Here is a 25,302-nt window from a genome sequence, read left to right on the forward strand (position 1 = left end):
TCCAAACGGAGTATTTTTTTTTTTTTTATTATTTTTCCACTTATGGCTATTGTCCGTGTATCGCTTGGATTTGTTCTAGGCATTTTCTGCGCCTTTCTTTAATTTTTTTTTTTCTTTTTTTTTTTTTTTTGGCCAGTTTTGCGCAAGGGATAAAAAAAGAAAAAAAAAAAAAAAAGCTTGTCATTTGCTTTCTTGTATGTCACTCTGTACGACCAAAAATATTTTAAAATAAATCTTTTTTATTTTCCTTTTTTTTTCACATGCGCTTTGCATTTGTTTTATTTTTATTTTTATTTTTTTATTTTATACTTTTGACCCTTTCCCTCCTCTCCCACTACCACCACCGCGTTGCTAATTCCCTTTGAAAATTTTTAACTTGCTTTCAATTTATTAGTTTTCGTTGTTATCATTTGAGAGTTGCTAACATTCACTTTTAATTAATAAAAAAATATCTGTTTATAATTGAAAGAAAAAAGATTGACCTTATCTACAATCATTCAACCTTGTTTAATAAGCTTTAGCCCTTTTCTAAAACCACATCCATTTACCTTCCTTTATCACAACTTTGCCTTTTAAGCAATAGAATTTATTCCAGAAAATAAAGAATAACAGAAAAAAAAAAAAAAAAAAGAAAATTAGTTATTAATAATTTCGTCATGAGTACTGCCAGTAGTAGTAACAGTAATCATACTTTAAACAGGGATAATTTAAAGAAATTGAAAAAAGAACTCCAGAAACAGAAAATGTTTGACGAAGATTATCATGCTATAATGACTGACGATGAAGATAACATGATAAAAAATAATGAAATTGGCTCTCGTACAAGTAGCAGAAGGGCAAGTAGTATTTTTAGTTTAGATACCTCACCTTTAGATCCTCCAAATGAAACAGATATGCTTAAATTTACTAGTGATGATCATCATTTTAGTATGATTAGAAACTTGCATCTAGCTGACTATATCACAATGATGAACGGTTTTTGTGGTTTTTATTCTATAATTAGTTGCTTACGTTTCACCTTAACCAACAGACCACATTATGTGCATCGTGCTCATCTATTCATACTGTTGGGTGTTTTTTTTGATTTCTTTGACGGTAGAGTAGCCAGACTAAGAAATAGAAGTAGTTTAATGGGTCAAGAGTTGGATTCCTTGGCTGATTTGATTTCTTTTGGTGTTGCTCCCGCTTCTATTGCATTTGCCATTGGCTTCCAATCCACTGTTGATGTATTATGTTTATCTTTTTTCGTCTTATGTGGTTTAACTAGATTGGCCAGGTTCAATGTCACTGTTAGCCAGATCCCACACGATTTTAGTGGTAAGTCTAGGTATTTTGAAGGTTTCCCTATTCCAACTACTTTATTCTGGGTCGCTGTTATGGAATATCTAGTTAAGAAGGGCTTTATTTTAAATAATTTGCCCTTGGGTATATTATATTCTAATCAATGGTACGAATTCCATCCTTTTGTTTTAGTTTTTTTTATTCATGGTTGCCTAATGATCTCTAAAAGTTTAAAACTCCCCAAGCCATAGTTTGTTTTGTTTTTTTTTTCTTCTATTGTTTATTGCTATTTATATTGCCTATTGAGATAAAGCCTCTATATGTGTTTTAATAGAAAGAAAATAAAAAAGAAAAAAAAAAAAAAGAGGGTAAAAATGTCTTTACTTTGACAGGAGAATTTGAATAATAAAAATAATGTCATGGCCAGTAATATATATACATATATACAAATTAAATTAATTTTTTTTTTTTTTTTTTGAAATATCTGTATATAATAAAAAAAACAAACGAACAAACAAAAATAAGTAAATAATAATATAAAAACAAAAAAAAATAAAGTTTTATAAAATCAGATATATGCGTACATTTAATAAAAACTTTTCAACCTTTTTACATATCATCCAATTCAAACGAAGTTTCTGTATCATTGGGAATACTAGTGTAAGCACCTCCTTTCTTTTTCTTTTTTATTTGTTTCTTTGAGTTATAATTATCTTGAATATCTTTGGTACTTTTTCCAATACTGGAAGGTTCGTCATTATAGTTATCTTTTACAATAGTGGAATCGTCTATACTATCACCATTTTCTAAATCAAAATATTGTTCTTCTAAATCTTCAGCCCATGATACTGATTTATTATTAGCATTCCTCCTTTTGCTGCCACTATTAATATTGTCTAATTCATCCGTTGGATTGATTAAAATAGCACGTAATTTGGGTCTGAAATAGAATTGTCTAAGCACGTAATAAACAATGGTTAATAAAATAGATGATAAAGAAAAATAGATAACCACACGTTTAAATTTTGTATGTTCCTTTTTAGATTTTTCCGTATTCTCCTTATTGTTATCTTTATTTTCTTCACCTTTTCCTTCTTTATCATCTTCATCTTCTTCTTCTTCTTCATCATCTTCTTCTTCTTCTTCATCATCATCTTCTTCTTCTTCTTCATCATCATCTTCTTCTTCATTGTCTTCTACATCACTTTCATCCTCATCCTCTTCTACATCACTTTCATCTTCATCCTCTTCTACATCACTTTCATCCTCATCCTCTTCTACATCACTTTCATCTTCATCCTCTTCTACATCACTTTCATCCTCATCCTCTTCTACATCACTTTCATCTTCATCCTCTTCTACATCACCTTCATCCTCATCACTTTCATCTTCATCATATTCATCCTCATCATCTTCGTTATCCCCTTCTATAGCACCTTCATCTTCTTGATCTTCTTCTTCTTCTTCTTCCTCCTCATTTACTTCTTCAAATTCCTCTTCACTATTGGCATTATCATTTTCTTCATCATCTTGTGTATTTTGTTCTTCTGCTTGTTCCTTTTCATTATCACTATCTTGACCTTCAGGTATAACAATATTAATATCATTGGTATTGATTTCTTCCAATTCTTTTAGTTCAGGGGCGGCATCAAAAATATCTGCTATGTCCAAAATACCTCTTACCTCTAACGGTTTATCATAAGCTGCCATATGTGAAGCATCTTTAATGCTAATAAAAGTTACTCCTCTTTCACTCTTAACGTAACCAGCTTCTTCGCCATTATGTTTCCAAATAATATTATCACCTTCTTCCTGAACAAATCCAGTAGAACCTTTCCAGCCCAAATTATTGATCATGCTCAAAACCCCCTCATTATTACAAATTAAATCTCTATCGCCATTAAAAAAAACAATATCAATATCATTTTCTAAAATATCAGGTAATAAATGTATGCTTGGTTTACTGTAAGGATTGGTTAAGTACCATAAAACCATATCATCACATTCATGCCACTTTAATTCATCTCTAAATGAATCACTAGTGGTAGGATAAACAATATTTAGAGCTTCTAAAACGCCTGGTTTATTAAAAAAGTCAATTATATTAGGTAATAATGGTGGCCAGTTCATACCGCAACTTGGATAACTATCACGTAACCTGATATCATACATATTATAACATTGTTTAGTACCAGTATCCCTTGTATACTGAAGTAGATAGCTTAATATACTTTCGCATTGGTCATAAGAAAACTTCTCCTCGTCTACATTTTCATAAGTGTTAATTAAATTCTGACATTTCTCATGCTTGTCTAGTATTGAACGGAAATGCTCATTGGTCTCAGTAATTAAACCACTTTTAAGAGCAAATGGTAGATAGCTCAACGATTGGCGGTCTGGATCAACCCATCCATTTCCAATGTAGAGCTTTTTTAAATTAATCTTTTGGGCGTCGTCGTCATTATTTAAATTGTAATTTAAAATTTCATTCGCAAAAAATGGAATATATTGACCAGCATAGCTTTCGCCACTTAAATAAATCTCTTTTGATAAATCTTCAGGGAAAAGCTTGAAATAATTATTTAAAAATTGAATAAAGTGCTTCGAAACATCTTGAGCCAAATCACCATCATAAAATTGAACATTTTCCAAGCTGGAACTTTCAGACTTATGTGAAAACCCAGTGCCCAACGGCTGATCTAAATAAACCATATCATACTTGGTGTGCCAAGAACCTGGATTTATAATTAGTTCATTCTTGTCATTTAATCTGAATGGACCAGTTTCCATAAAAACACCATCCATGGAAGAACACCCTGGGCCACCATTCAACCAAAACATTAATTTATTATTGTCATTGATGTTTGGAGTATCAGAAAGCTTTTTAAATGAATCAGGTCTAGTAAACTTCCAGAAAAACAACTTTCTCTCATCTTCCGTTATTGTTTCGTCTTGTTCTATTGTTAATCTACCAGCGTACATTTCCTTTGGTAAATCATAAAATTCTAAGATATTGCTATAATGATTTCCATCATTTGTCTTCAAATCAGCTATATATCTCTCCACTTCGATGTAACCTGGTAATGATTCTGGATTAACTAAAAAATCATCCTTATTTAGCTCTAAAGCATAAGTAATTGGGCTAACAATTGTTATGACAAAAAGCGATAAAAAGTTAAGCAAATTTATGGCAGAAAATGATACATGTTTGGACTTTACCATTGTCGCTATTTATTAAGGGCACTAAAAAGATTGTAACCGATGGATGTATTTCTAAATTTATGAGTATCTTTGTATATATTACCATGACAGACATTTTTAAAATGAAATAAAATAAAATAAAATAAAATAGAAAAAGCTTTATAAATAGAAAAAGCCTTTTATAGAAGTAAAAATACTTTAAAAGACTACAACGATAAAAAGTAAATTGATTTTATTATTTTTATTTTCCTTCAAAATAAATCACTTAATCATTTTACACGACATAAAATATTGAAATGGTAGTTTTATAATGTTTATTTTTAACTATGTAATTAATTTAACCTTGTTAAACCGAGCTTGGTTTTTTCTCAGCTTTACAAAGCGGATAAACAACCAAAAAAAAATAAAAAAATATATCCGCGGGTGATGTGTGGGTGTAGTTTGTTTTGTTTATAACATCCAACGGAATTTTCTCATTTTTCGTTTTCATTTCCGTTTTTTATGACTCAAAATAAAAAAAAATATGAAGAGAGATTTCCAGTTTTTAAATTTGTATCTTTTTTATTTTTTATTTTTTATTTTTTTTTTTTTTTTTTCTCTGTAATTGGTTTTATTTAAAAAAAGTCATCATATAAACTTTACTCCTTAACCAATTACAACGTAAACTTCAATAACGTCTACAGAAGAAGCTTGTACCCAAATATTTTAAAAGGTCCAGCTGTCATCAAAATAAAATAAATAAATAAACAAACAAACAAAAAAAAAATAGAAATAAAAAAAACAAGAAAAAATGACCCTACCAGAATCTAAAGATTTCTCCTATTTATTCTCTGATGAAGCCAAAAGTCGTAAGCCAAGTCCATTAAAAACATGTATTCATTTGTTTAATGATCCAAATATTATCTTTTTGGGTGGTGGTTTACCATTGAGTAATTATTTCCCATGGAAAGAAATTAGTGCCATTTCTCCAAAACCACCTTTCCCAAATGGTATTGGTGCTCCAATCAAAAACGCTGATGAAGAAGCTATCGAATATATTATTCCAAAGGCCAAAGCTGAAATCAGGGAAGAAGGCGATATTCCACTTGAAAGATGTCTACAATATGGATTTTCCCAAGGTCAACCGGAGTTGTTAAAATTTTTAAGAAAACATACTGAAGTTATTCATAAAATGGACAAGTATTCTGACTGGGACGTTTTAGCCACTATTGGTAATACTGGTGGTTGGGAATCCTGTTTAAGAGTCTTTTGTAACCGTGGTGATAATATTTTAGCTGAGGCCCACTCCTTCTCTAGTTCCTTAAGTGCTGCTTTATCTCAAGGGGTCAATGTCTTCCCAATTCCAATGGATGAATTTGGTATTATTCCATCTAAATTGGAATTTATCTTGGATAATTGGAATGAAAAAGCTCCTAAACCAAAGTTATTGTACACGATCCCAACAGGTCAAAACCCAACAGGTTCTTCTTTAAGTGACGAGAGAAAATTTGAAATTTATCAATTGGCTAAAAAGCATGATTTTATTATTGTTGAAGATGAACCATACTATTTCTTACAAATGGGGAAATACGAATCTCCAGAAACCAGAAGCTCTGTCGAGAAGAAACCAACTCATGAAGAATTTGTCAATGGTTTGGCCAAATCCTTCGTTTCTTTAGACGATGAAGGTCGTGTTCTTAGATTAGATTCTTTTTCCAAGGTCTTAGCACCAGGTACCAGATTGGGTTGGATTGTTGGTTCAAAGAAACTCTTAACTACTTTCTTATATTTGCATGAAATGACTATCCAAGCTCCAGCTGGTTTCACACAAACTTTGGTTTCCAAAACTTTAAATAGTTGGGGGCAAGATGGCTATTTGGACTGGTTAATCGGTTTGCGTCATGAGTACACTGTTAAAAGAGATACTGCTATTGATGCTTTGAGACAACATTTACCTGTTGACATTAGAGACAAAACTACCAACGAACCTTTGGTTGTTGTTAATCCACCTGTTGCCGGTATGTTTTTTGTTATCAACATTGATGCTTCTCAACATCCTAAATTTAACACTGAATTCAACAAAGATCCTAAGAAGGTTGAAAAGGCTTTCTACGAAAAAGTTATCCAAAAGGGTGTTTTGGTTGTTCCTGGTGGCTGGTTTGAAACCACGGGCGAAACTGTTCCACCTCAACCAAAAGAAAGTAAAGTTGTATTAAAACCAAATGAAATCTTTTTTAGAGGTACTTATGCTGCCGTTCCCTTGGACAAAATGAAAGAAGGTATCAAAAGATTGGGTGTTGCTCTAAGAGAAGAATTTGGTTTATAATTCAAAGTAATTTTAATATCTATATTTTTTTTTCTTTTTTTTTTTTTTTTTTTTTTCTTCTATTAAAATTTTATCATATTTTTCTCTCTGTCTTTCTCTAAAAGCATATAAAAATGGATTAGGTATTAATAACAAAAATTGAAACCAAACAACTTGGGTTTGAAAAAAAAATGCACTAGCCGGGAATCGAACCCGGGGCCCAACGATGGCAACGTTGGATTTTACCACTAAACCACCAGTGCCTTACTTGATGTCGTTATCGTGACATATGTGATCTATATGGTGATAAAGAGTTGGTAAACTGGCTAAAACACTTTGTTGCTTGATCTTTTACACACTTTTAATTAATAAACTGTAGTTTATATATTTCCAATCAAATTCATAATTAGTTATCTAAATTTGTTTTGCGGTTGACATTATATTACAGATTAATTATTTGAAGTGTCTCATTCTGAAATATTCTCTACCTTAAATAGGAACTTCTTGGTTTGTTGTTATTTTTGCGTTTTTTTGTACATGTACAGATTGTGATACTCAACCATTCTACTTCATAATATGCGACGTTGTAATCTAATATAATCACAAACACATTTGGCATCTATGATTCACAACTATAACATAGTGACATAACTAATAATAAGTGCTCAGGAAACATATATTACAATTATGACTAATAAATACAACACAACAACGAGAGTAGTATAAATAAGGATAAGAGCTAAAACTATTAAGAAAAGTATAGACAGGAGGAATATCTTGAAAGATGTTCTTAATGATTGTTTTATATTTACCTTATATAAAATCCTAAATAGAACAAGAAAATAGTTGCCAAATCCGAATCCGTAGTTATTGCGAATAGTCCTGAATTACGTTTACGATGAGCGATTTAATATATGCCAAAGACTATATATGTTAGAACAAGCTTTGTAATCTAATGAAAGATAATTTACTACTCTCCGTTGCCTGTCTTTTATATATATATATATATTTGACAAAGTTATTTGAACTCAAATATCTTATCGTTTAGTATTAATGACTAGAAATATATAGAAATAGACAATCAAAATGATTTACCTATCAAAATACAAGGGGTAACGCAATATTATAATCCTTATAAGCCTGTTATAACCACGAAGTGTGACACTAACATGATAGTAACAAGTTTTTTGAATCAACAATAAAAATGTTAATGATGTAAATACTTAAGCAGAATAATAAAGTAGTGAGTAAATAAATTAGTAGCTGTTACAAATGATCTTTACTTTACATTTATGATAAATAAAATATTCAGCATATAACAATCATCGGCAGAACACATGTAGGTTATTACTATCTTTTTATGAGCTTATGAATCACTAAAGACCATAATTGGAAGAGAGAAGAAAGAAAGAAAGAAAGAAAGAAAGAAAAAAAAGACAGTTAATGCTATTATTATTATCACTAGTAGTAATAGTAGCAATTGTAACTTTTTTTTTTAAATCAAAAATTAAAACTATTTTAACATGAATATATTATATTATATATATATATATATTACTAAAAAGAAAAAATATTCCAAGCAAAAACCTGATTAATGATATTTACGAGGGATGGGAAAATGGGGGAAACAAAAATAAGTGGGGAAAATAACAAAAACTTAGAAAACAGTAAGCAAAGCCCATTCACACAGTAAATTGGATAACTTGCCAAAATCTTCCATATATGTAACATATAAGTAGAATAAATAGAATAAGCAATAAAGAATTAACACGTCAACATTACCAAAAATATCAAACCTTGACAGGTTCAATATTCCAAATAGTTTCCGCGTATTCTTGGATACAACGGTCACTACTGAAAAACCCGACATTAGCAACACTCAAGATACTCTTCTTCAACCACACATTTCTATTATTATGGTAAATTTCATCAACCAACTTCTGGGCACCCAAATAAGATTCAAAATCGTCACTGACCAAATAGTAGTCACCTTGGTATTTAATGCTATCGACCAAAGGTCTGAACTCATCATTATTACCAAAGACAGCATCGCCAACACAGCTTTTCAAAACCTCATTCAAACTTTCTGGCAAAGAAGTCTTTCTAAATCTGTGGTTGAATCTCAATTCTTCGACATTTTCACTCAAATTACCAAACAAAAAGATATTATCTTCGCCAATTTCTCTGGTAATTTCTACGTTGGCACCATCAACAGTACCAATCAACAACCCACCGTTCATAACAAACTTCATGTTGGAAGTACCACTGGCTTCAGTACCAGCTGTAGAAATATGTTCACTCAAATCACTAGCAGGAATAATAATTTCGGCTTTTGAAACATTGTAATCAGGGATGAAAACAACCTTGAAAATATCATCCAAACTCTTGTCATTGTTGATGACATCGGCAACTGTATTGATCAACTTAATAATCAACTTAGCCATGTAATAACCTGGAGCACTCTTACCACCAAAGAAGGAAATTTTTGCTGGATAGATTTCTTTGACTTCTTCGATAGTCTTACCTTCACCTAACATCTTTTTAATTTGCAAGTATCTCCAAATACAACCGAAAATATTCATTTGTTGACGCTTATATTCATGTATTCTCTTCACTTGAATATCAAATAAAACATCATGAATCTTACTTCTATCGCTGACCAACTTATGGCCAGTTAATTTCTCAACCAAATCAATCAATTGTAATTTCTTCTTTTGTTTAACATCATCCCATTTCTTCAAAAACTTCTTATCCTCAGCATACTTGGACAATTTAGTCAATCTGGACATATCCAACAAGTACTCATCGCCCTTATCCTTCAAAGTTTCACTAATCAAGGAAGACAATTCTGGATTGGCTTGTCTCAACCATCTTCTAGGTGTGATACCATTAGTAACGTTGATAAATTTATCATTACCATATATCTTGGCAAAATCCTTGAAAATAGTGGTTTTAATCAATTCAGAATGCAACTCGGCAACACCGTTAACCTTGTGGGAACCAATAATAGCTAAGTAAGCCATTCTAATTTGACGATCTTTACCTTCTTCAATAATAGAAACTCTAGAAACCAAATCCATGTCGTGTGGGAACTTCTTTTCAACACTTTGCAAGAAAAACCAATTAATATCATAGATGATTTCCAAATGACGTGGCAACAAACGACCAAAAAGAGAAACAGGCCATTTTTCCAAAGCTTCTTGCATCACAGTATGGTTAGTGTAACTAAAAGTCTTTGTAACAATGTCCCAAGCCTCACCCCAAGGCAAATGTTCCAAATCAACCAAGATTCTTTGCAATTCAACGACGGATAAAGTAGGATGAGTATCATTTAGTTGAATAGCAACTTGGTCAGGGAATTCACACCAAGGTCTCCTACTCTTCTTGAATCTACGGATAATATCATGTAAAGAGGCAGAACACCAGAAATATTGTTGTTTCAAACGCAATTCCTTACCTTGTTCGAAGTTATCATTAGGATACAAGACAGCAGTAATACTCTCAGCTCTTTGTTGTTCAACCAAACTGTTTTGATAGTCACCCCTATTGAATTTTGCAAAATCAAACTCAGTAGTAGGCTTGCTACCCCACAATCTTAAGTTATTGACAGTGTTGGATTTGAAACCAGGAATTGGCATATCATAAGCAACAGCAATAACTCTTTCGCCGGCAATCCATTCACTAGGTCTTAAAGTCCTATCGTCTTCCTTGCTATCGCTGTCGCTTCTGCTGACATAACCATAGAAACTGACAGGGACTTGGATTTCACTTCTCTCAATTTCCCATGGGTTGGAATAATTCAACCAATAGTCTGGGGTTTCCACTTGATACCCATTGATAATCTTTTGAGCAAAAATACCGTACTGATAACGCAAACCGTAACCCCAGCATGGATAATCACCTGTAGCCATACTATCAACGAAGCAAGCAGCCAATCTACCCAAACCACCATTACCTAAAGCAGCATCAGGTTCTTGTTCCAACACATCTTCCAACTTAAAACCCAAGTCGTGGACACCCTTTTCGACTAACTTTCTACCATCTGTAGAAGAAGGTTCACCCTTGTCATCATTTAAATTTAAGTTAATCAAAGCATTATCCAATGCTCTCCCCATTAAAAATTCTAAGGACAAATAATAACATCTCTTTGGGTCTCTGGCAGTTTGTCTTTGTTGAGTCTTGTTCAAATCTAAAGTCAAATTGTCACGAACAGAGTTGGATGTAGCTTGGTAGGCGGCTAAATCATCACAATTGTAGATGGATCTGGCTAATGTAGTTTCCACATGGTCGATAAATCTTTTTTCGAACGCATCAACAGTGGTAAACTTTTCAACCTTGTTTTTGTTCCAGATATTCCTAGCTTGTAAAGGAATAGCATTGTCAATGGCCACAATTTCTTGTGGTAAAAACCCAGTAAATCTTTTGATCAATTTATGTGGATTACGATTTGGTTCTTCAGAAATCAAATCATTTGTAGAAGTTGGTGAAAGCGTTGAAAAAGAGTCACGACGAGACATAATGAAAACGAGTAGCTAGATGTATATATTGGTGTATATAAACAAATGTGAAATGTATAAAAGAAAAAAAGAGGGCAGTTGATACGGGACCTGTTTTAAAGTTTTCTGCTTTATTTTTTTTTTTGTTTTTTTTTGGTTTTTTCTCTATCTTATGAACTAGAAAAGTGTAATTAAAAGGTAAATTGGTAACAATTATAGTTGAAACTAAGAAGAGAAAAAAGAATAAGAAAAACATACAATGAAACAAAAAGATCGAATCTCAAGACATTGGGAATGATGGTGAAAAAAGTTGTTTATATATAAATTTGTTCAACAATATTTTGTTTTGGTGAGTTTATTTATGCTAGGATTAATTAATCAATTATACTTTTGAGCTTGTATTGGAATGGTTATAATAATAATAATAATAATAATAAACAAAACCAAACCAAAAAAAGAAAACATTCTCCGCGTTTTCGCACCTTTGCTGGCCTGCCCCTTCGCTGGCCTGCCCCTTCGCGTCATCCCCCCTAAAATACTGCTGCTGCTCAACTCAATTTGTACTTTATTTTAATCATTATTTTTTTAAAAGGGGTAAATTTTAAATATAATGCAATATAATTTAATTTAATTTCTTTGCCTAAAATATGGTAATAAAAACAAAAAAATGTATGGGGTGGTGGATGGCATCTACGTGAAAAGACAATGTTATAACCTTTTTGTTTGTTTATTAAATTTTTTAATTATTTATAATATTTTCCCCCACTCCCTTTATTATTATTATTATTATTATTATTATTATAATGTTATTCCACATCTGCTGACTTGTTCTTATCTCATTACATTTGCTATACTTAAAACCCATCATCGGCTATTCTTTATTACATTGTCCAACTATCTGTTTATCTATCCACGTTTCTTACTTCTTTTTCTTTTTCTTTTTCGTTCTCTTTTTCTTTTTCCTCTTCTTCTTCTTCTTCTTCTTCAATCACCCCCTTTTTGGTTCTTTTATTTAATTTATTTCCCTCCTCATTGCATCAACACTTTTCCAAAATTACTTCAATAGGCAAATTTCCCGTTGGTCTCAGTGTTTGTCTCAGTGTGGTGGTCCCATACTCGACATCACTATTATCAACAACTTTTTCTCTCAAAAAATCTTAAAAGATATGTTCATAATTCCTTTTTTTTATTTTATTTTCCCTTTCTTGTTTAAATTTGCACGTGAAACATTGTCTTTGTTCTTGAAATTAAAGAAATCGGAAAAAAAAAAAATCAAATAAAGATAAAAATAAAAATAAAAATCAAATAAAGATAAAAATAAAAATGAAAATAAAAATAAAATCAACAAGGAAAAACAAAATAAATAAAACCAAGCTCAGCTCAACAAAAAAATAAAATAAAATCGCTCACTTCCCTTTATAAGGTTAACGTGTAAATTAAACAAAAACAAGTACGAACGTATATGCAGCTCATAAAAGATATGTATAATTAATTTTTTTTTTGGCAATTCTCGGTGTTAAAGAAGTAAACAACTGATATAATAAACGAAAAACGGAATAGAACCCCTTCCTACAAAAGAAATCTTTAACAGTTTTGTAAACAAATACCAACTTGTATTAATTTTATAACAAGTCTTTTCTTCCCCTATTTTTATTATGACTTCTAGCTAATCTCTTCCAAAATAGCACAATTAGGATGAATTACGTAAACTATTTTTGTTTCATCAACTTTATCTTTTTTGCTTCCCGTATTGCTATCCTCATTTGTTGCATCACCGCTACCAAAGTCATCATCCAAATTGTCTTTGGTACCTCTTATAGCCATCAAAATTCTGTCTTTTACCAATCTCTTCAAAACTTTAAAGGCCAATTTACGTTCTTCCCAATATTCACGCTCACTGTTTATTTGATCTTCTTTGACACTTAAATACCAATCAATAATCTGGTTTGCTGTTAGTTCAGGTCCGTTCACACTGTTCTGGTGTGCAATCTTACGCACAATCAAATTCATCATTTCAACGTACTTATCGTACGTAATTGTTGTTGGTTGCCTGCTGCTGCCCCTCCCATCGTCGCCACTTGGCGTACTCTTTTTGTTATTATTATTGCTGTCGTTATCATCATCATCAGTATCACTGCTATTATCATCCTCATCTACTTCAACATCTTCCATATCTACACGAATAATACTTTGGCTTAATAAATCGTAGGCTTCAGAAACAAATTCAGGCGTAATCTCTTCAACACAATTGGCTCTTGCAATGGCTTCACTCAATCTAATCATACTCTCCAGCTGTCTAACGGTTATTCTGTAACTACTTCTACCACCAAAGTTTGACGAATCATCCTGCCTCAAATCTTTATACTTTTTAACCAGAAAATCTCTCGCCTCTTTATTTAAAATAGGTTTAAAAGTGTGGGCATATTTGATATATCTTGAAACTTGGCTTGCAGAGTAGGGTGAATTAATTGCAGCATCCCTCTTCATATGCAAGTCCACAATGTGTGAAGCTAATTCGGTGTCGATTTTTTCATTGCAGTCGTCTAAGATTACAAAAAATAGATCAAACCTAGACATAATGGGTGCAGTCATGTTTAAATTGCCTCGCAAACTTAACTTTCTATTGTAGCGACCCCCCACAGGATTGGCTGCCGCCAAAATAGAAGTCCTTGCATTTAAAGTGGCATGGATACCAGCTTTAGCTATTGATATGGTTTGTTGTTCCATGGCCTCGTGAATAGCAACCTGGTCGCTAATATCCATCTTATCAAACTCGTCAATGCAACAAATCCCATTATCTGCTAACATCAATGCGCCTGCTTCAATCGTAAAATCACCGGCTTCTTCATCTCTAACAACTGCCGCAGTCAACCCTGCAGCAGAAGAAGCTTTACCACTGGTATAAACGGCACGAGGTGCAAACCCAACAACGTATTTTAAAAACTGCGATTTTGAAGTCGATGGGTCACCAACAATACAAATATTGATATCGCCTCTTAATTTAATTCCTTCAACAGTAGTTTTATGTACACCGCTTAATAATTGTAATAAAATCCCCTTCTTCACCGGTTCATGTCCAAAAACAGCCGGCGCAATAGATTTAACTAAATCATAATAAATGTTTTCATTTTTCACCATCTCCTTCAATTCATTGATCTCCTCTGGAGATAAACTGCTTAGATACAACTCTTGCTCCTTAGTTTCACTATTACTATCACCGCCAACAGCGTCGCCGTAATTGATAGCATTTAAAAATTGTTGTAAATCTTCATCGCCTCCATTATCCTCGCCATTTGCTGAGGTGTTGGCCATACCTAGAGATAAAACATGAGACGCTAAAAAAGTCAATTTATAAGTTAAATCTCTCACACCAAGAATCTTTAACCCACCAACACCACTATTTAAACCCTCGCTACTGGTACTCATACCATCACGGGATCTAGATCCCAGTGGTTTCACTCCCGGCAAATTTAACTGGCTCACATCAGGTACAACTATCTCAGTACCGGTAAATTTACATTTATCGCCTGGTTTTGCCCTTTCTACACAATCTCCCCTTAAGATAACATCAATGGAACGTGGCATACTGCCACTTGGGATTTCATTAGCATTTTCTTGAATCCTAACTTTTTGCCAATCGATAAAGTTGCTTCTGTTAACATTTAATTTCCAAAAACTTTGATTTTCACAAGTCGGGTTTTGGCAAAATGAGGGTTCAGTGTATTTGAAATTTTGTTCCACATTATCAATAATTGCATGGCAAAATTCACACGTAAAGCTGGCTTTATACAATTCAGGCCTAACTTCACTCGTTCTTGTAACCGTACCAACAATACTCATTAAAGAACCTATTTTATCGGCACGTATGTCTCTGATTCTATAGGTAGCCGGTAAGTTAAGAAAACTGATCTGGAAAACACGCTCTCCATTGCCTTCAGCTAGGTCAGAAGAACCATTCGTCGAAGAATTAGACCCTCTTACCAAGGCACTGTCATTTTCATCTGTACCGTGGATATTGTTGCTCACATTATTGTTGTTAAGAGTTAGAAAATCAGGTGCTATCCTCCTGACAACTCTTTTTAAACTTCTCAGTAAAAAGGGCAGAAATCTATAATATTGCTCCAAGATAGCTAAAGCCAAAGCACCATTTTCAATAGTCATCAAATGTGTGTAATCAATATGAATAGTACTTGAATTATAAGCCTTCATAAATCTAATCTGATCCAGGTAAGGCTTATCGCCATCAATATTAAAATTACTTAAAAAATTTTCAAATGACTCACCAACCTTTTCTGCTGTAACATCAACAACTTTTCTGATTGCATCGGTGGTTCTACGACGTGTACCTTCTAGTGGATAGCTTTCTTCGTCTTCACCACTATTCGTGCCACCCCTGTTATTAATGTTGTTATTATTTCCACTGCTTCCACTTCCATTGTTATTGTTCGTGGAAGAAATACCATCGCTATTAGTGCTTCTAAAATCATAATATTGTTGGTTATTATTTGAATAATTAAGTCCCTGTGAAGACAATGGTGTACCATTATCACCAGATCCAAGTGCAGTGTTTATTCCTATATTCTGAGAAGAAGATGGGAAATGTGATGGTTCACTTGATAAAATTGAATTTTCTTGATAATTTGTATTGTTATCATGAAGTAGAGAAGGTGGTGGTGAAGAGACTGGGTTATCATTATTATTATTGTTATTCCCCGACATGCTAAGTTAACTGGTTCTTTTTCTCTCCTGTTTTTATGGAAAGTTACTGAACTTTACTTATATGATTGAAAATATAAGAGCTGTTTGTTTATTATTATTCTCTTTAAAAAAAAGAAAAAAAAAAAAAAAAAAAAAAAAAGCACTAAAAGTTCTTAGTAAAATGATCTGAAAAAAAAAAAAAATTAAAAAAAAAAAAAAATATTTTTTTTCCTTTTCGTCAAACAAAAAAAAATAGCCTTCAATAATAAGCAATTAAATATCCTATTATAGTAATAAGAACCAAAAAAAAAAAAAAAAAAAAAAAAAGAAAAAAAAAAATATAAATAGAAAAGTTTCGATTCAAGCTTCAAAAAACCTGGTTTTTTTGATCAATAATCTAATAAAAAATACAAAGATTTATAATAGTTTTACATAGCTTTATTAATATATAGATATGTAGGTAGTAGGTAAATATATATATATATATATCTAAACATGAAATGGTACAGAATTTTTTTTTTTTAATATTTTAATAACATTTTATTTTATTATTAAAAAAAAAAAAAAAAGGGAAGAAATATTAAAGCATAAACGAATAAATGGAAGGAGGGAAGGATTGTGTTACAACATATGTCCAGATATAAATAAAACAGGAAGAAGTCAGTAGAAACAATTTGAAAACAATATATGTAGTAAAATAAAAATAAAATTCATCTTTTTTGATTAATAGAACCATAACTACGAAACCATTTGCAGTGAATAATTGTTCGACAAAAATAAAATATAGAAAATGGTAAAGTCTGAACAAATGCAAAATAATAAAAATAATACCCCGAGAAAAAGGCAGATATAAATAACACCAATTACCTGTATGTATTTTCATTTATTTAGTTTTTTTTTCTTTTTTTTTTATCGTTTAAAAAGAAAAAAAAAAAAAACAGTTCTTGGAATTCTTTATTCTCTTTTATGATAGAGAAAACTTAGAACTGTTACAATTACCAGTCAATATATTCTTGGGGAAAGTATACCCAGCACCCTCCCAACTTGTTAGGTTTACATCTGTGTAAACACTTAAATGATCTTGTATATAATCATAAGTGGGATAATCTTCTGGATCACATGTAATACTGATGCTATCGTTAGGTTGATATATTCTGACATAGTCAATAGACAAGGTAACGGGAAAGTAAATACTCTGCCAGTCAATATACGCCCAGTTGTTGGAAATCCCCAAATTTAAAATTATAGACATCGGCTCCTTCGTTATTCTTCTCCAACCAATGTTACCATTGGGGTGTAAAGCTTTTGCATATGTTGTATAGGTAGGGGTCTCACCAACAAACCAACGAACATATCCATCCTCATCATCATTTAAATATTCAAAGCCAAATCTCTGGAAATACCCAGCATCTGGTCCATATTCATACCATGAATCATTCAATGTAGTAACCGCTGAAACAGCTTGTTGGAATGGGCCACCTGCATATGTATTGATTACAGTGGTTGACTGATTATAAATTTCGATGTAGTCATAATCTGGCATATACCAAATGTCAAATGGAGCGGTTTGCATTGATTGAGATGCCAAACCAACACCACCTTTGGTCGCCGTACTAACTTCTCCTTCCAAAATATCTAGTTCGGGTGCTCCTCTGCCAACCCCTTGGTTTGGATGATCTTCACCATCACATGTACATATACTTAATCTTTGTCCCGGTAGATATGAAATGCCATCAGGTGAGGATTGGTTTGGCGTAATACCGGCATCACATGAATCATAACTATATGGCCACAAACCTTCAGTCGAAGCTAAATAACCTGGTCTACCTAAATTTCCCATTGTCCATAACCCAGGCCATAGCCCAGTAACTCTACCATAATTAGGTAAATTGGCAGAAACTTCAATGTATCCCTGAGTAAAACAAAGTTTATTCCAACTCTGTAACATCCCACTTCTATAATATAAATTATGTGATTTATAGGCATCCATTCTTAGCTGTAGTGTACCATTAAATGTTGTAGCAGCATCTGGACTGTACCATTCTAAATCATTGGTAGCCTTATAATTAAGGTCAGGTGCTGTCCAAAATTGATCATCACCATCGTAAAAAGTTCTGCCTAAGGCATTAAATTCGTCACTAAATGCCAACTTCCAATACGAACCATCTTTAGCTTTATGTGCCATAGCATCACTGGGAGTATCAGGGTCCACTAGTGAAGTTCTAATAGCACTTAATTGTGGGTAGTCGTACAATGTTAAAATATTAATAACCTCGGTGTATTTACCATGATCTTCGGCACCTGTGAATGTTAAAACTGGTAAAATGATAAAAATGACACAACCACCAAAAAATAGAGCTAAAATACCGATTAAACCACCAAAGGATCTTCTATCCATATGTTTAAAATCCAAATAGAATCTTTGTCTATCTAGTCTGGCTTCCTCTTCCGGATCAGGGTTGTGTAAATAATCGTCATCTTCCTTTTCTTCCATTAAAAGTGGGAAACTACTAGCTGGATATCCACCAAATGGTGAAAAATCTTGCTCATTCAAGAAGGCTTGTGACGATGATGAAAAACTGCTACTTGAATTATTTGAACTGGCGTCATGTAAACGGTTATTATGGTGATGATGATGACTTGGGCCAGCCATGGATGCAACTCTTGATCCAACCATTGGATATCTATCAAACGCAGCTGGTGATGAAACATTTTCAACTGAAATTAAACTGTTATAAGAGGTACTTTGCTTAATATTATTACTGCTATAACTTGGTGGCAATAAATTGTTGTTGGTACGAGTATACGCGTTACTATTTTTGTTGTTAGCTTTTATCTTGGAAGAATAATATCCTTTGTAGTCAGCAACACCATCCGCAGAGGACTCTGTGTTATTTTTTTCCCCATTATTAATTGCTGGAAAATCGTTCTTCATTTTGCGGATTAACGAATCCTTGCTATTATTTTCCGATGAACTGTAAGCCTGTGTATCTAAAAATGGATTTTGTGGGGGATTTGTTTCATTATTGCTTCCCGAAGAATTATTTTCAGAATAGTAAGAACGGTCTTCATCGTAATGATCCGTATCCTGACGATTAACATCACCGGTTAAAAACCGTTTGTTATTGTTGTTTTCGGACATGAGTTATTATGAGCTGGAAGTAAAAATATCAGATAAAAATGTGCTTTTTTTCTTTTTCTTTTTTTTTCAATATTTAGTACTTGTTTCTTAGTTCTCTTACTTTTGCGCGTGTCTATATTTATAGATATGTATATATATTTTTATTTTTTTAAAAAAAGGAAAAAAATTTTCTCATATACTAACGATGGTGATATTAACAAAAAGGATTTATTAATGAGTTATTTTTCCCTCCGTTCTTCCTTCTTTTGAACCTTGGAAAAAGTGGATAAATTAATAAGAAATAAACTGCTAGATCTTTATGCTTTTGCTTTTTTTTTTTCCCTCTCTTGTGGCTCCCTACCTGGAATTTAGAAGATAGACTTAAAAAAAATGAAAGGAAGAGGAATATGGAAAATAAAAGTGAAAAAAATGAAAAAGAATATTTCGCTGGGGTGTCGAGAACAGTGTTTTGAATAGGAAAGATTGGAATGTCTTGACCAGTTTAATTTGATGTTCAAAAGTAGAATGAACAAAGTTTTCTAGTATTAAGCGAGTAAAAAAGAAAAAAGGACAAAAAAAAAAAAAAAAAAAGGAAACTTAGCATAGAAAAATGATTGATGGTGGTATATTTTATTGTGAAGTTATTGAACCTGGTTATTAGATTTGCTACGTGATAGGTAATTGATTGATTGGTTGTACTTTCTTTCTGCGCTTTTTCTTAACAAACAGTGCCCATTTTTTTTTTTTTTTCCTTTTCAAAATCTGTAAATCTTAAAAGCATTTTACTACGGCCATTTCTTAATAAATTTCACTTGGTAAATATGATTTTCCCGATTCACCCGCCAATAACTTAAAACTAGCTATTAAATTTTTAGTCAATTATTTTATTTCTTCTTCTTTTTTTTTTTTTTTTTTTTTTTTTTTCGTGTTCTTGTTCCTGTTCTATATTTAGAAATATTTCAAAGCCTCCAGCCCAGAAATACATTTAGTCAAATCTTGAAACAATAATATTAGTTCGAGGCCCATTTATTATCAATTAATGTGCCAATAAATATCAATATTGTTTACAAATAAAGAAAAAGAAAAGAGGTACATCATTACTTCTTAATTCTGAACAAATTTTATTGATTTTTATTATTAGTTATTAGCACTCTACGTTCTTGTGATATATTAATAATATGTGACTATCCCCCATACAATAAAATTATGTCAAATGTTCAAAAAATATTTAAACATTGGAATCAATATTATAACTTGAACAAAATAAAGTAAGTCAGGGGAAATGAAATGATGAAAAATATCGATATGAAATTGTAAATAAAAACCAAATAAATAAGTAGACCACCCACCAAATGCAATGAAATATTAAAAGTAATATAAAATGGGAAAATGGAAAGGGAAAAAAAAAAAATTTTATAATATATCTTACATAAAAGAAACATAATCAGGAAGACAATAGTGAAAACTTAGAACTGTCACAATTACCAGTCAATATATTCTTGGGGAAAGTATACCCAGCACCCTCCCAACTTGTTAGGTTTACATTCGTGTAAACATTCAAATGATCTTGTATATAATCATAAGTGGGATAATCTTCTGGATCACATGTAATACTGATGCTATCGTTAGGTTGATATATTCTGACATAGTCAATAGACAAGGTAACGGGAAAGTAAATACTCTGCCAGTCAATATACGCCCAGTTGTTGGAAATCCCCAAATTTAAAATTATAGACATCGGCTCCTTCGTTATTCTTCTCCAACCAATGTTACCATTGGGGTGTAAAGCTTTTGCATATATCGTGCAGGTAGGGGTCTCACCAACAAACCAACGAACATATCCATCCTCATCATCATTTAAATATTCAAAGCCAAATCTCTGGAAATACCCAGCATCTGGTCCATATTCATACCATGAATTATTCAATGTAGTAACCGCTGAAACAGCTTGTTGGAATGGGCCACCTGCATATGTATTAATTGTAGTAGTCGTCTGATTATAAATTTCGATGTAGTCATAATCTGGCATATACCAAATGTCAAATGGAGCTACTTGCATTGATTGAGATGCCAAACCAACACCACCTTTGGTCGCCGTGTCAACTTCCCCTTCCAAAATATCTAATTCGGGTGCTCCTCTGCCAACCCCTTGGTTTGGATGATCTTCACCATCACATGTGCATATACTTAGTTTCTGTCCCGGTAGATATGAAATGCCATCAGGTGAGGATTGGTTTGGCGTAATACCGGCATCACATGAATCATAACTATATGGCCACAAACCTTCAGTCGAAGCTAAATAACCTGGTCTACCTAAATTTCCCATTGTCCATAACCCAGGCCATAATCCACTAACTCTACCATAATTAGGTAAATTGGCAGAAACTTCAATGTATCCCTGAGTAAAACAAAGTTTATTCCAACTCTGTAACATCCCACTTCTATAATATAAATCATGAGTTTCAAAAGCATCCATTCTTAGCTGTAGTGTACCATTAAATGTTGTAGCAGCATCTGGACTGTACCATTCTAAATCATTGGTAGCCTTATAATTAAGGTCAGGTGCTGTCCAAAATTGATCATCACCATCGTAAAAAGTTCTGCCTAAGGCATTAAATTCGTCACTAAATGCCAACTTCCAATACGAACCATCTTTAGCTTTATGTGCCATAGCATCACTGGGAGTATCAGGGTCCACTAGTGAAGTTCTAATAGCACTTAATTGTGGGTATTCGTACAACGTTAAAATGTTAATAACCTCGGTGTATTTACCATGTGTCCCGATACCACTATAGGTTAGTATTGGTAAAATAATGAAAACTACCACGGTACCACAAATTAAAAATAAGGAACCGATCAATCCACCAAAGGATCTTCTATCCATATGTTTAAAATCCAAATAGAATCTCTGTCTATCTAGTCTGGCTTCCTCTTCTGGATCAGGGTTGTGTAAATAATCATCATCTTCCTTTTCCTCCATTAAAAGTGGGAAACTACTGGTTGGATATCCACCAAATGGAGAAAAATCTTGCTCACTCATCAGGTAATGATTACTTGCAAAATTTTTTTTTTTATTAAAGGTACCAGATTGAGAAGAAAAACTACTATGGCTGGTAGTACTACTATTATTATTATTATTATTATTATTATTATTACCATGAATAATGCTAGTAAATACAGTCGATGGTTTCATATGTTTATTATTATCATTGTTTTCTAGTGCAGGATATCTATCATACCGTGATAAAAAAGATAAATCGGTGTTTTCTAAAGACATTACACTATTTTTTTTTGTTTTTGCTTTTTCCATCAAATTTTTATTACTTTTTGATAAAAGTTGCGAAGAATAATATCCTGTATAGGTGTTGTTCTCGTGAGTATCAGCATCCCTGTCATTGAATGCAAATTCTTCTTCTTCCTCTTCTTCTTCTTCTTCTTCTCCTTCCTCTATCATATTTCTATTATTATAATTTTTATCGTAATAATTGTCACTTCTAGCTTTATTGTTATCGTGCTTGCGTCTGCTATTTTCCATTTCGTTCGGGTTCCTATTTTTGTTACTGGAATCGTTCAAAAACGCCAGATTTTGGTTGTGTAATAAAGATTCACTACTAAGATTATTGTTGTTGTGGTTGTTGTTGTTGAGGGTGTCAGATGATGAGGGAGGCAAATTACTACCACTGCTATCGTAAGCATTTTCATCTGAAAATGGATTTTGTGACTCTAATTGAGTTAATGAACTAGCGTCATTGTTATTACTGGTGCTGGCAATATTCTGTTGTTGGGACAAATGTTCATTATTACTACTGCTACTAGTTAAAATCCTTTTACTCTTCTCTCTATTGTTGGTCATCGTTTTATTTATTTATTTTTTGATCTTTTAGGTTTCTTATTTTGTTAGGCCTAAATTAGTGTTAACTAATATTAAGAGAACTATAAGCACAAAAATATATAATAGAGACGAAACTTAGTTATTTTATATAAATAAAGATGGTTCGAACAAAAAGATTATTTTTTTAAGAGAATATAAGTTCTATATATCAAATAAATAAAAAGTTAACAACAAAATAACTTCTTTTCTTTTTTTTTTTTTTCTATTTATTTATCTGCTTGTTATTTTTCATTTTGATTTTGCTATTTTTATACTCTTTTCCTTTTGATATATGTATATATATTTATTATTATTATAAATTTTAAAATTGCCAGTAATAACAAAATACAAAATACAAAAAAAAATAAATAAATAAGGGTTAAAAAAAAATAGGTGGTGACGCTAAGATTATTTTATTTATATGTTTCAGGTAACCAAATAGAAAATTTACAAAGTAAGGCTACAAAAACAGCCCTGTGATGATTTATTTTTGTACCGGCTGGAAGGGAAATAGAAAAAAAAAAAGAAAAGGGAAAGTCAGGGTAAAAATTTACTTTTTTGGAGTAAATTCACTAGCAGAGTATTTATTATACATCTTTGTCATTAGTCCGTAATAGTCCGTATTTGTTAATCCAACTTATTTATATTTGCTTTTAACTGCTTAAAATTAAAAAAACATTTCTTTGTACCAGCTTTCCCTGTCGAAGAGAGTAATTCTAAGATAAAGATAAATAACAACCAATATTATAAAATCGTTTATATATTAAAAAAAAAAATAACGTCAACTATTATTACTGGCTAATAAATTGTTCGAATAATTTTGATACATCAAATATCATAGTAGGGCCATCATTATGACTACTGTATTGTTTATAAGCCCTTTGTAGTGTTACACTTGGATATGTTTTGTCATTATATTTACACCAATCATACTTTACAACACTTTGTAAGAATAATAGTTCCGTAATATTACTATTTATAGTAAAATATTCTGTTGCTAAATCATCCCTATCAACACCTAAAATGGCATTTCCATCACTTGCAACACTGCTACTAGCAAATAATGATAGGTCTACAGCGGAATTTTTCAATCCTATACCGCCACCCGGATGAAATTTATTAAAAACAGAATTTCTATAATCAATATCTCCATTGTATTTAAGGTAGCTTAAAGAATACACTAGACAATCTAGCACAATTAGCAATAACGTGGTGGATATGGTAGGTGCCTTTAACCCATGTTGTATGTTACTTTCTTCAATCAATTGTGGTATTTCCAAAACAGCTCTATTTGAATCAACACAATCTAATAATGAATGCATGGCCATAGTACTCTCGCAATTATTTGTAATTATGATCAAGTCATTTGTAATTTGTAATGTATTGTTACAAAAATCCATCAATTGAATAATCTCAATGGTTTCTCCACTACTGCTTACAAATATCAATAAATCTGTACCAAATTTTATAGATCCTAAGTCTCCATGCATTGCTTCGGACGGATGTAAGGTTATACTTTGTATATTTAGCGAATTTAACATACTGCTAACTTTATTACATATTTTGAATGTTTTGCCGCATCCGACCAAAACTATCTTGCCTTGTGTGTTATTCAGTATTGATAAAATGTGACTAAGCTTTGAAACATTATCATTTTTGCAGTTTTGAATATAATATCTACTAATTAAATCGCCAAGTGAAGCATGATGAGCTGTTATCAATTCAAAAAATTGTTTAATTGCATTTTCTCTTATGTTAATATTAGGTGTGTTAATCATTTTTCTATATTCAGTTGTATATTTACAATTTTTGAACTTCTTTACCCTAGATATTATTCGATTGGGTTAAGCGGGACAGTTGGTGTATAAGAACAAAAAAGTAATTAAATATAAATAAATAAACAAAAAAAAACAAAAAACAAAAATAAAAAATGTACATAAAACCGTTTTGTCAAATGCAGGGAAAAAAAGAAAAAAGGGTACATTCCCGATTCAATTTCTAAGTAATAAATTACAATTCGGCATAATAAAATATAAATGGTATTTGAATGTAATTAAACATTATATCTATTGGAAAAGAAAAAAGGAAAGAGAGAAAGAGAAAGGAAAAAAAAAAAAAAAAAGTTCCTATCAATAAACCGCTAATAACAATATACAATTATATATCTACCTTTAATATTTATATAAATAAAGACAAAAGACCAAAGACAAAAAAAAAAAAAAAAATAAAATTATATTTGCTCACTCCTATAATACTCAAAACCTATACAATACTTGATAGCAACAATAATAACGCAATTCAATACCAAGTATCGAAAAAAAAAATAAAAAAAAAAATTAAAATTTCCTGC

General features: G+C 31.8%; 9 protein-coding genes and 1 non-coding gene across 10 annotated transcripts; 3 read left to right on the forward strand and 7 right to left on the reverse strand.

The window, feature by feature from the left end:
- Positions 1-656: 656 nt before the first annotated feature.
- Positions 657-1,532, forward strand: CHO1 (CDP-diacylglycerol-serine O-phosphatidyltransferase; the record flags this gene model as incomplete). The annotated part of the gene is made up of 1 exon (XM_046077111.1): positions 657-1,532. One exon carries the CDS (start codon positions 657-659, stop codon positions 1,530-1,532), a length of 876 nt encoding a protein of 291 aa, XP_045934829.1.
- Positions 1,533-1,890: 358 nt separating this feature from the next.
- Positions 1,891-4,503, reverse strand: KEX1 (serine-type carboxypeptidase; the record flags this gene model as incomplete). Its single annotated transcript, XM_046077112.1, has 2 exons — positions 1,891-2,474; positions 2,622-4,503. The coding sequence occupies 2 exons, from the start codon at positions 4,501-4,503 to the stop codon at positions 1,891-1,893; spliced, it is 2,466 nt and encodes an 821-aa protein (XP_045934830.1).
- A 769-nt stretch (positions 4,504-5,272) lies between these two features.
- On the forward strand, positions 5,273-6,787 carry ARO8 (bifunctional 2-aminoadipate transaminase/aromatic-amino-acid:2-oxoglutarate transaminase; the record flags this gene model as incomplete). Its single annotated transcript, XM_046077113.1, has 1 exon — positions 5,273-6,787. The coding sequence occupies one exon, from the start codon at positions 5,273-5,275 to the stop codon at positions 6,785-6,787; it is 1,515 nt and encodes a 504-aa protein (XP_045934831.1).
- A 171-nt stretch (positions 6,788-6,958) lies between these two features.
- SCDLUD_002358 lies at positions 6,959-7,029 on the reverse strand. Its single transcript has one exon. It is a non-coding gene; the product is annotated as a tRNA-Gly (tRNA).
- Positions 7,030-8,556: 1,527 nt separating this feature from the next.
- On the reverse strand, positions 8,557-11,283 carry GPH1 (glycogen phosphorylase; the record flags this gene model as incomplete). Its single annotated transcript, XM_046077114.1, has 1 exon — positions 8,557-11,283. One exon carries the CDS (start codon positions 11,281-11,283, stop codon positions 8,557-8,559), a length of 2,727 nt encoding a protein of 908 aa, XP_045934832.1.
- Positions 11,284-11,929: 646 nt separating this feature from the next.
- On the forward strand, positions 11,930-12,328 carry SCDLUD_002360 (uncharacterized protein; the record flags this gene model as incomplete). Its single annotated transcript, XM_046076956.1, has 1 exon — positions 11,930-12,328. One exon carries the CDS (start codon positions 11,930-11,932, stop codon positions 12,326-12,328), a length of 399 nt encoding a protein of 132 aa, XP_045934833.1.
- Positions 12,329-12,924: 596 nt separating this feature from the next.
- MCM6 (MCM DNA helicase complex subunit MCM6) lies at positions 12,925-15,981 on the reverse strand (the record flags this gene model as incomplete). The annotated part of the gene is made up of 1 exon (XM_046077115.1): positions 12,925-15,981. The coding sequence occupies one exon, from the start codon at positions 15,979-15,981 to the stop codon at positions 12,925-12,927; it is 3,057 nt and encodes a 1,018-aa protein (XP_045934834.1).
- A 943-nt stretch (positions 15,982-16,924) lies between these two features.
- On the reverse strand, positions 16,925-19,102 carry SCDLUD_002362 (SKN1/KRE6 family beta-glucan synthesis-associated protein; the record flags this gene model as incomplete). The annotated part of the gene is made up of 1 exon (XM_046077116.1): positions 16,925-19,102. The coding sequence occupies one exon, from the start codon at positions 19,100-19,102 to the stop codon at positions 16,925-16,927; it is 2,178 nt and encodes a 725-aa protein (XP_045934835.1).
- A 1,423-nt stretch (positions 19,103-20,525) lies between these two features.
- Positions 20,526-22,934, reverse strand: SCDLUD_002363 (uncharacterized protein; the record flags this gene model as incomplete). The annotated part of the gene is made up of 2 exons (XM_046077117.1): positions 20,526-20,977; positions 21,869-22,934. The coding sequence occupies 2 exons, from the start codon at positions 22,932-22,934 to the stop codon at positions 20,526-20,528; spliced, it is 1,518 nt and encodes a 505-aa protein (XP_045934836.1).
- An 809-nt stretch (positions 22,935-23,743) lies between these two features.
- SCDLUD_002364 (conserved putative sugar isomerase) lies at positions 23,744-24,730 on the reverse strand (the record flags this gene model as incomplete). Its single annotated transcript, XM_046076626.1, has 1 exon — positions 23,744-24,730. One exon carries the CDS (start codon positions 24,728-24,730, stop codon positions 23,744-23,746), a length of 987 nt encoding a protein of 328 aa, XP_045934837.1.
- Positions 24,731-25,302: the final 572 nt, after the last annotated feature.

This window comes from Saccharomycodes ludwigii, chromosome III (genome assembly GCF_020623625.1).
Source record: "Saccharomycodes ludwigii strain NBRC 1722 chromosome III, whole genome shotgun sequence".
Taxonomy (NCBI): domain Eukaryota; kingdom Fungi; phylum Ascomycota; class Saccharomycetes; order Saccharomycodales; family Saccharomycodaceae; genus Saccharomycodes; species Saccharomycodes ludwigii.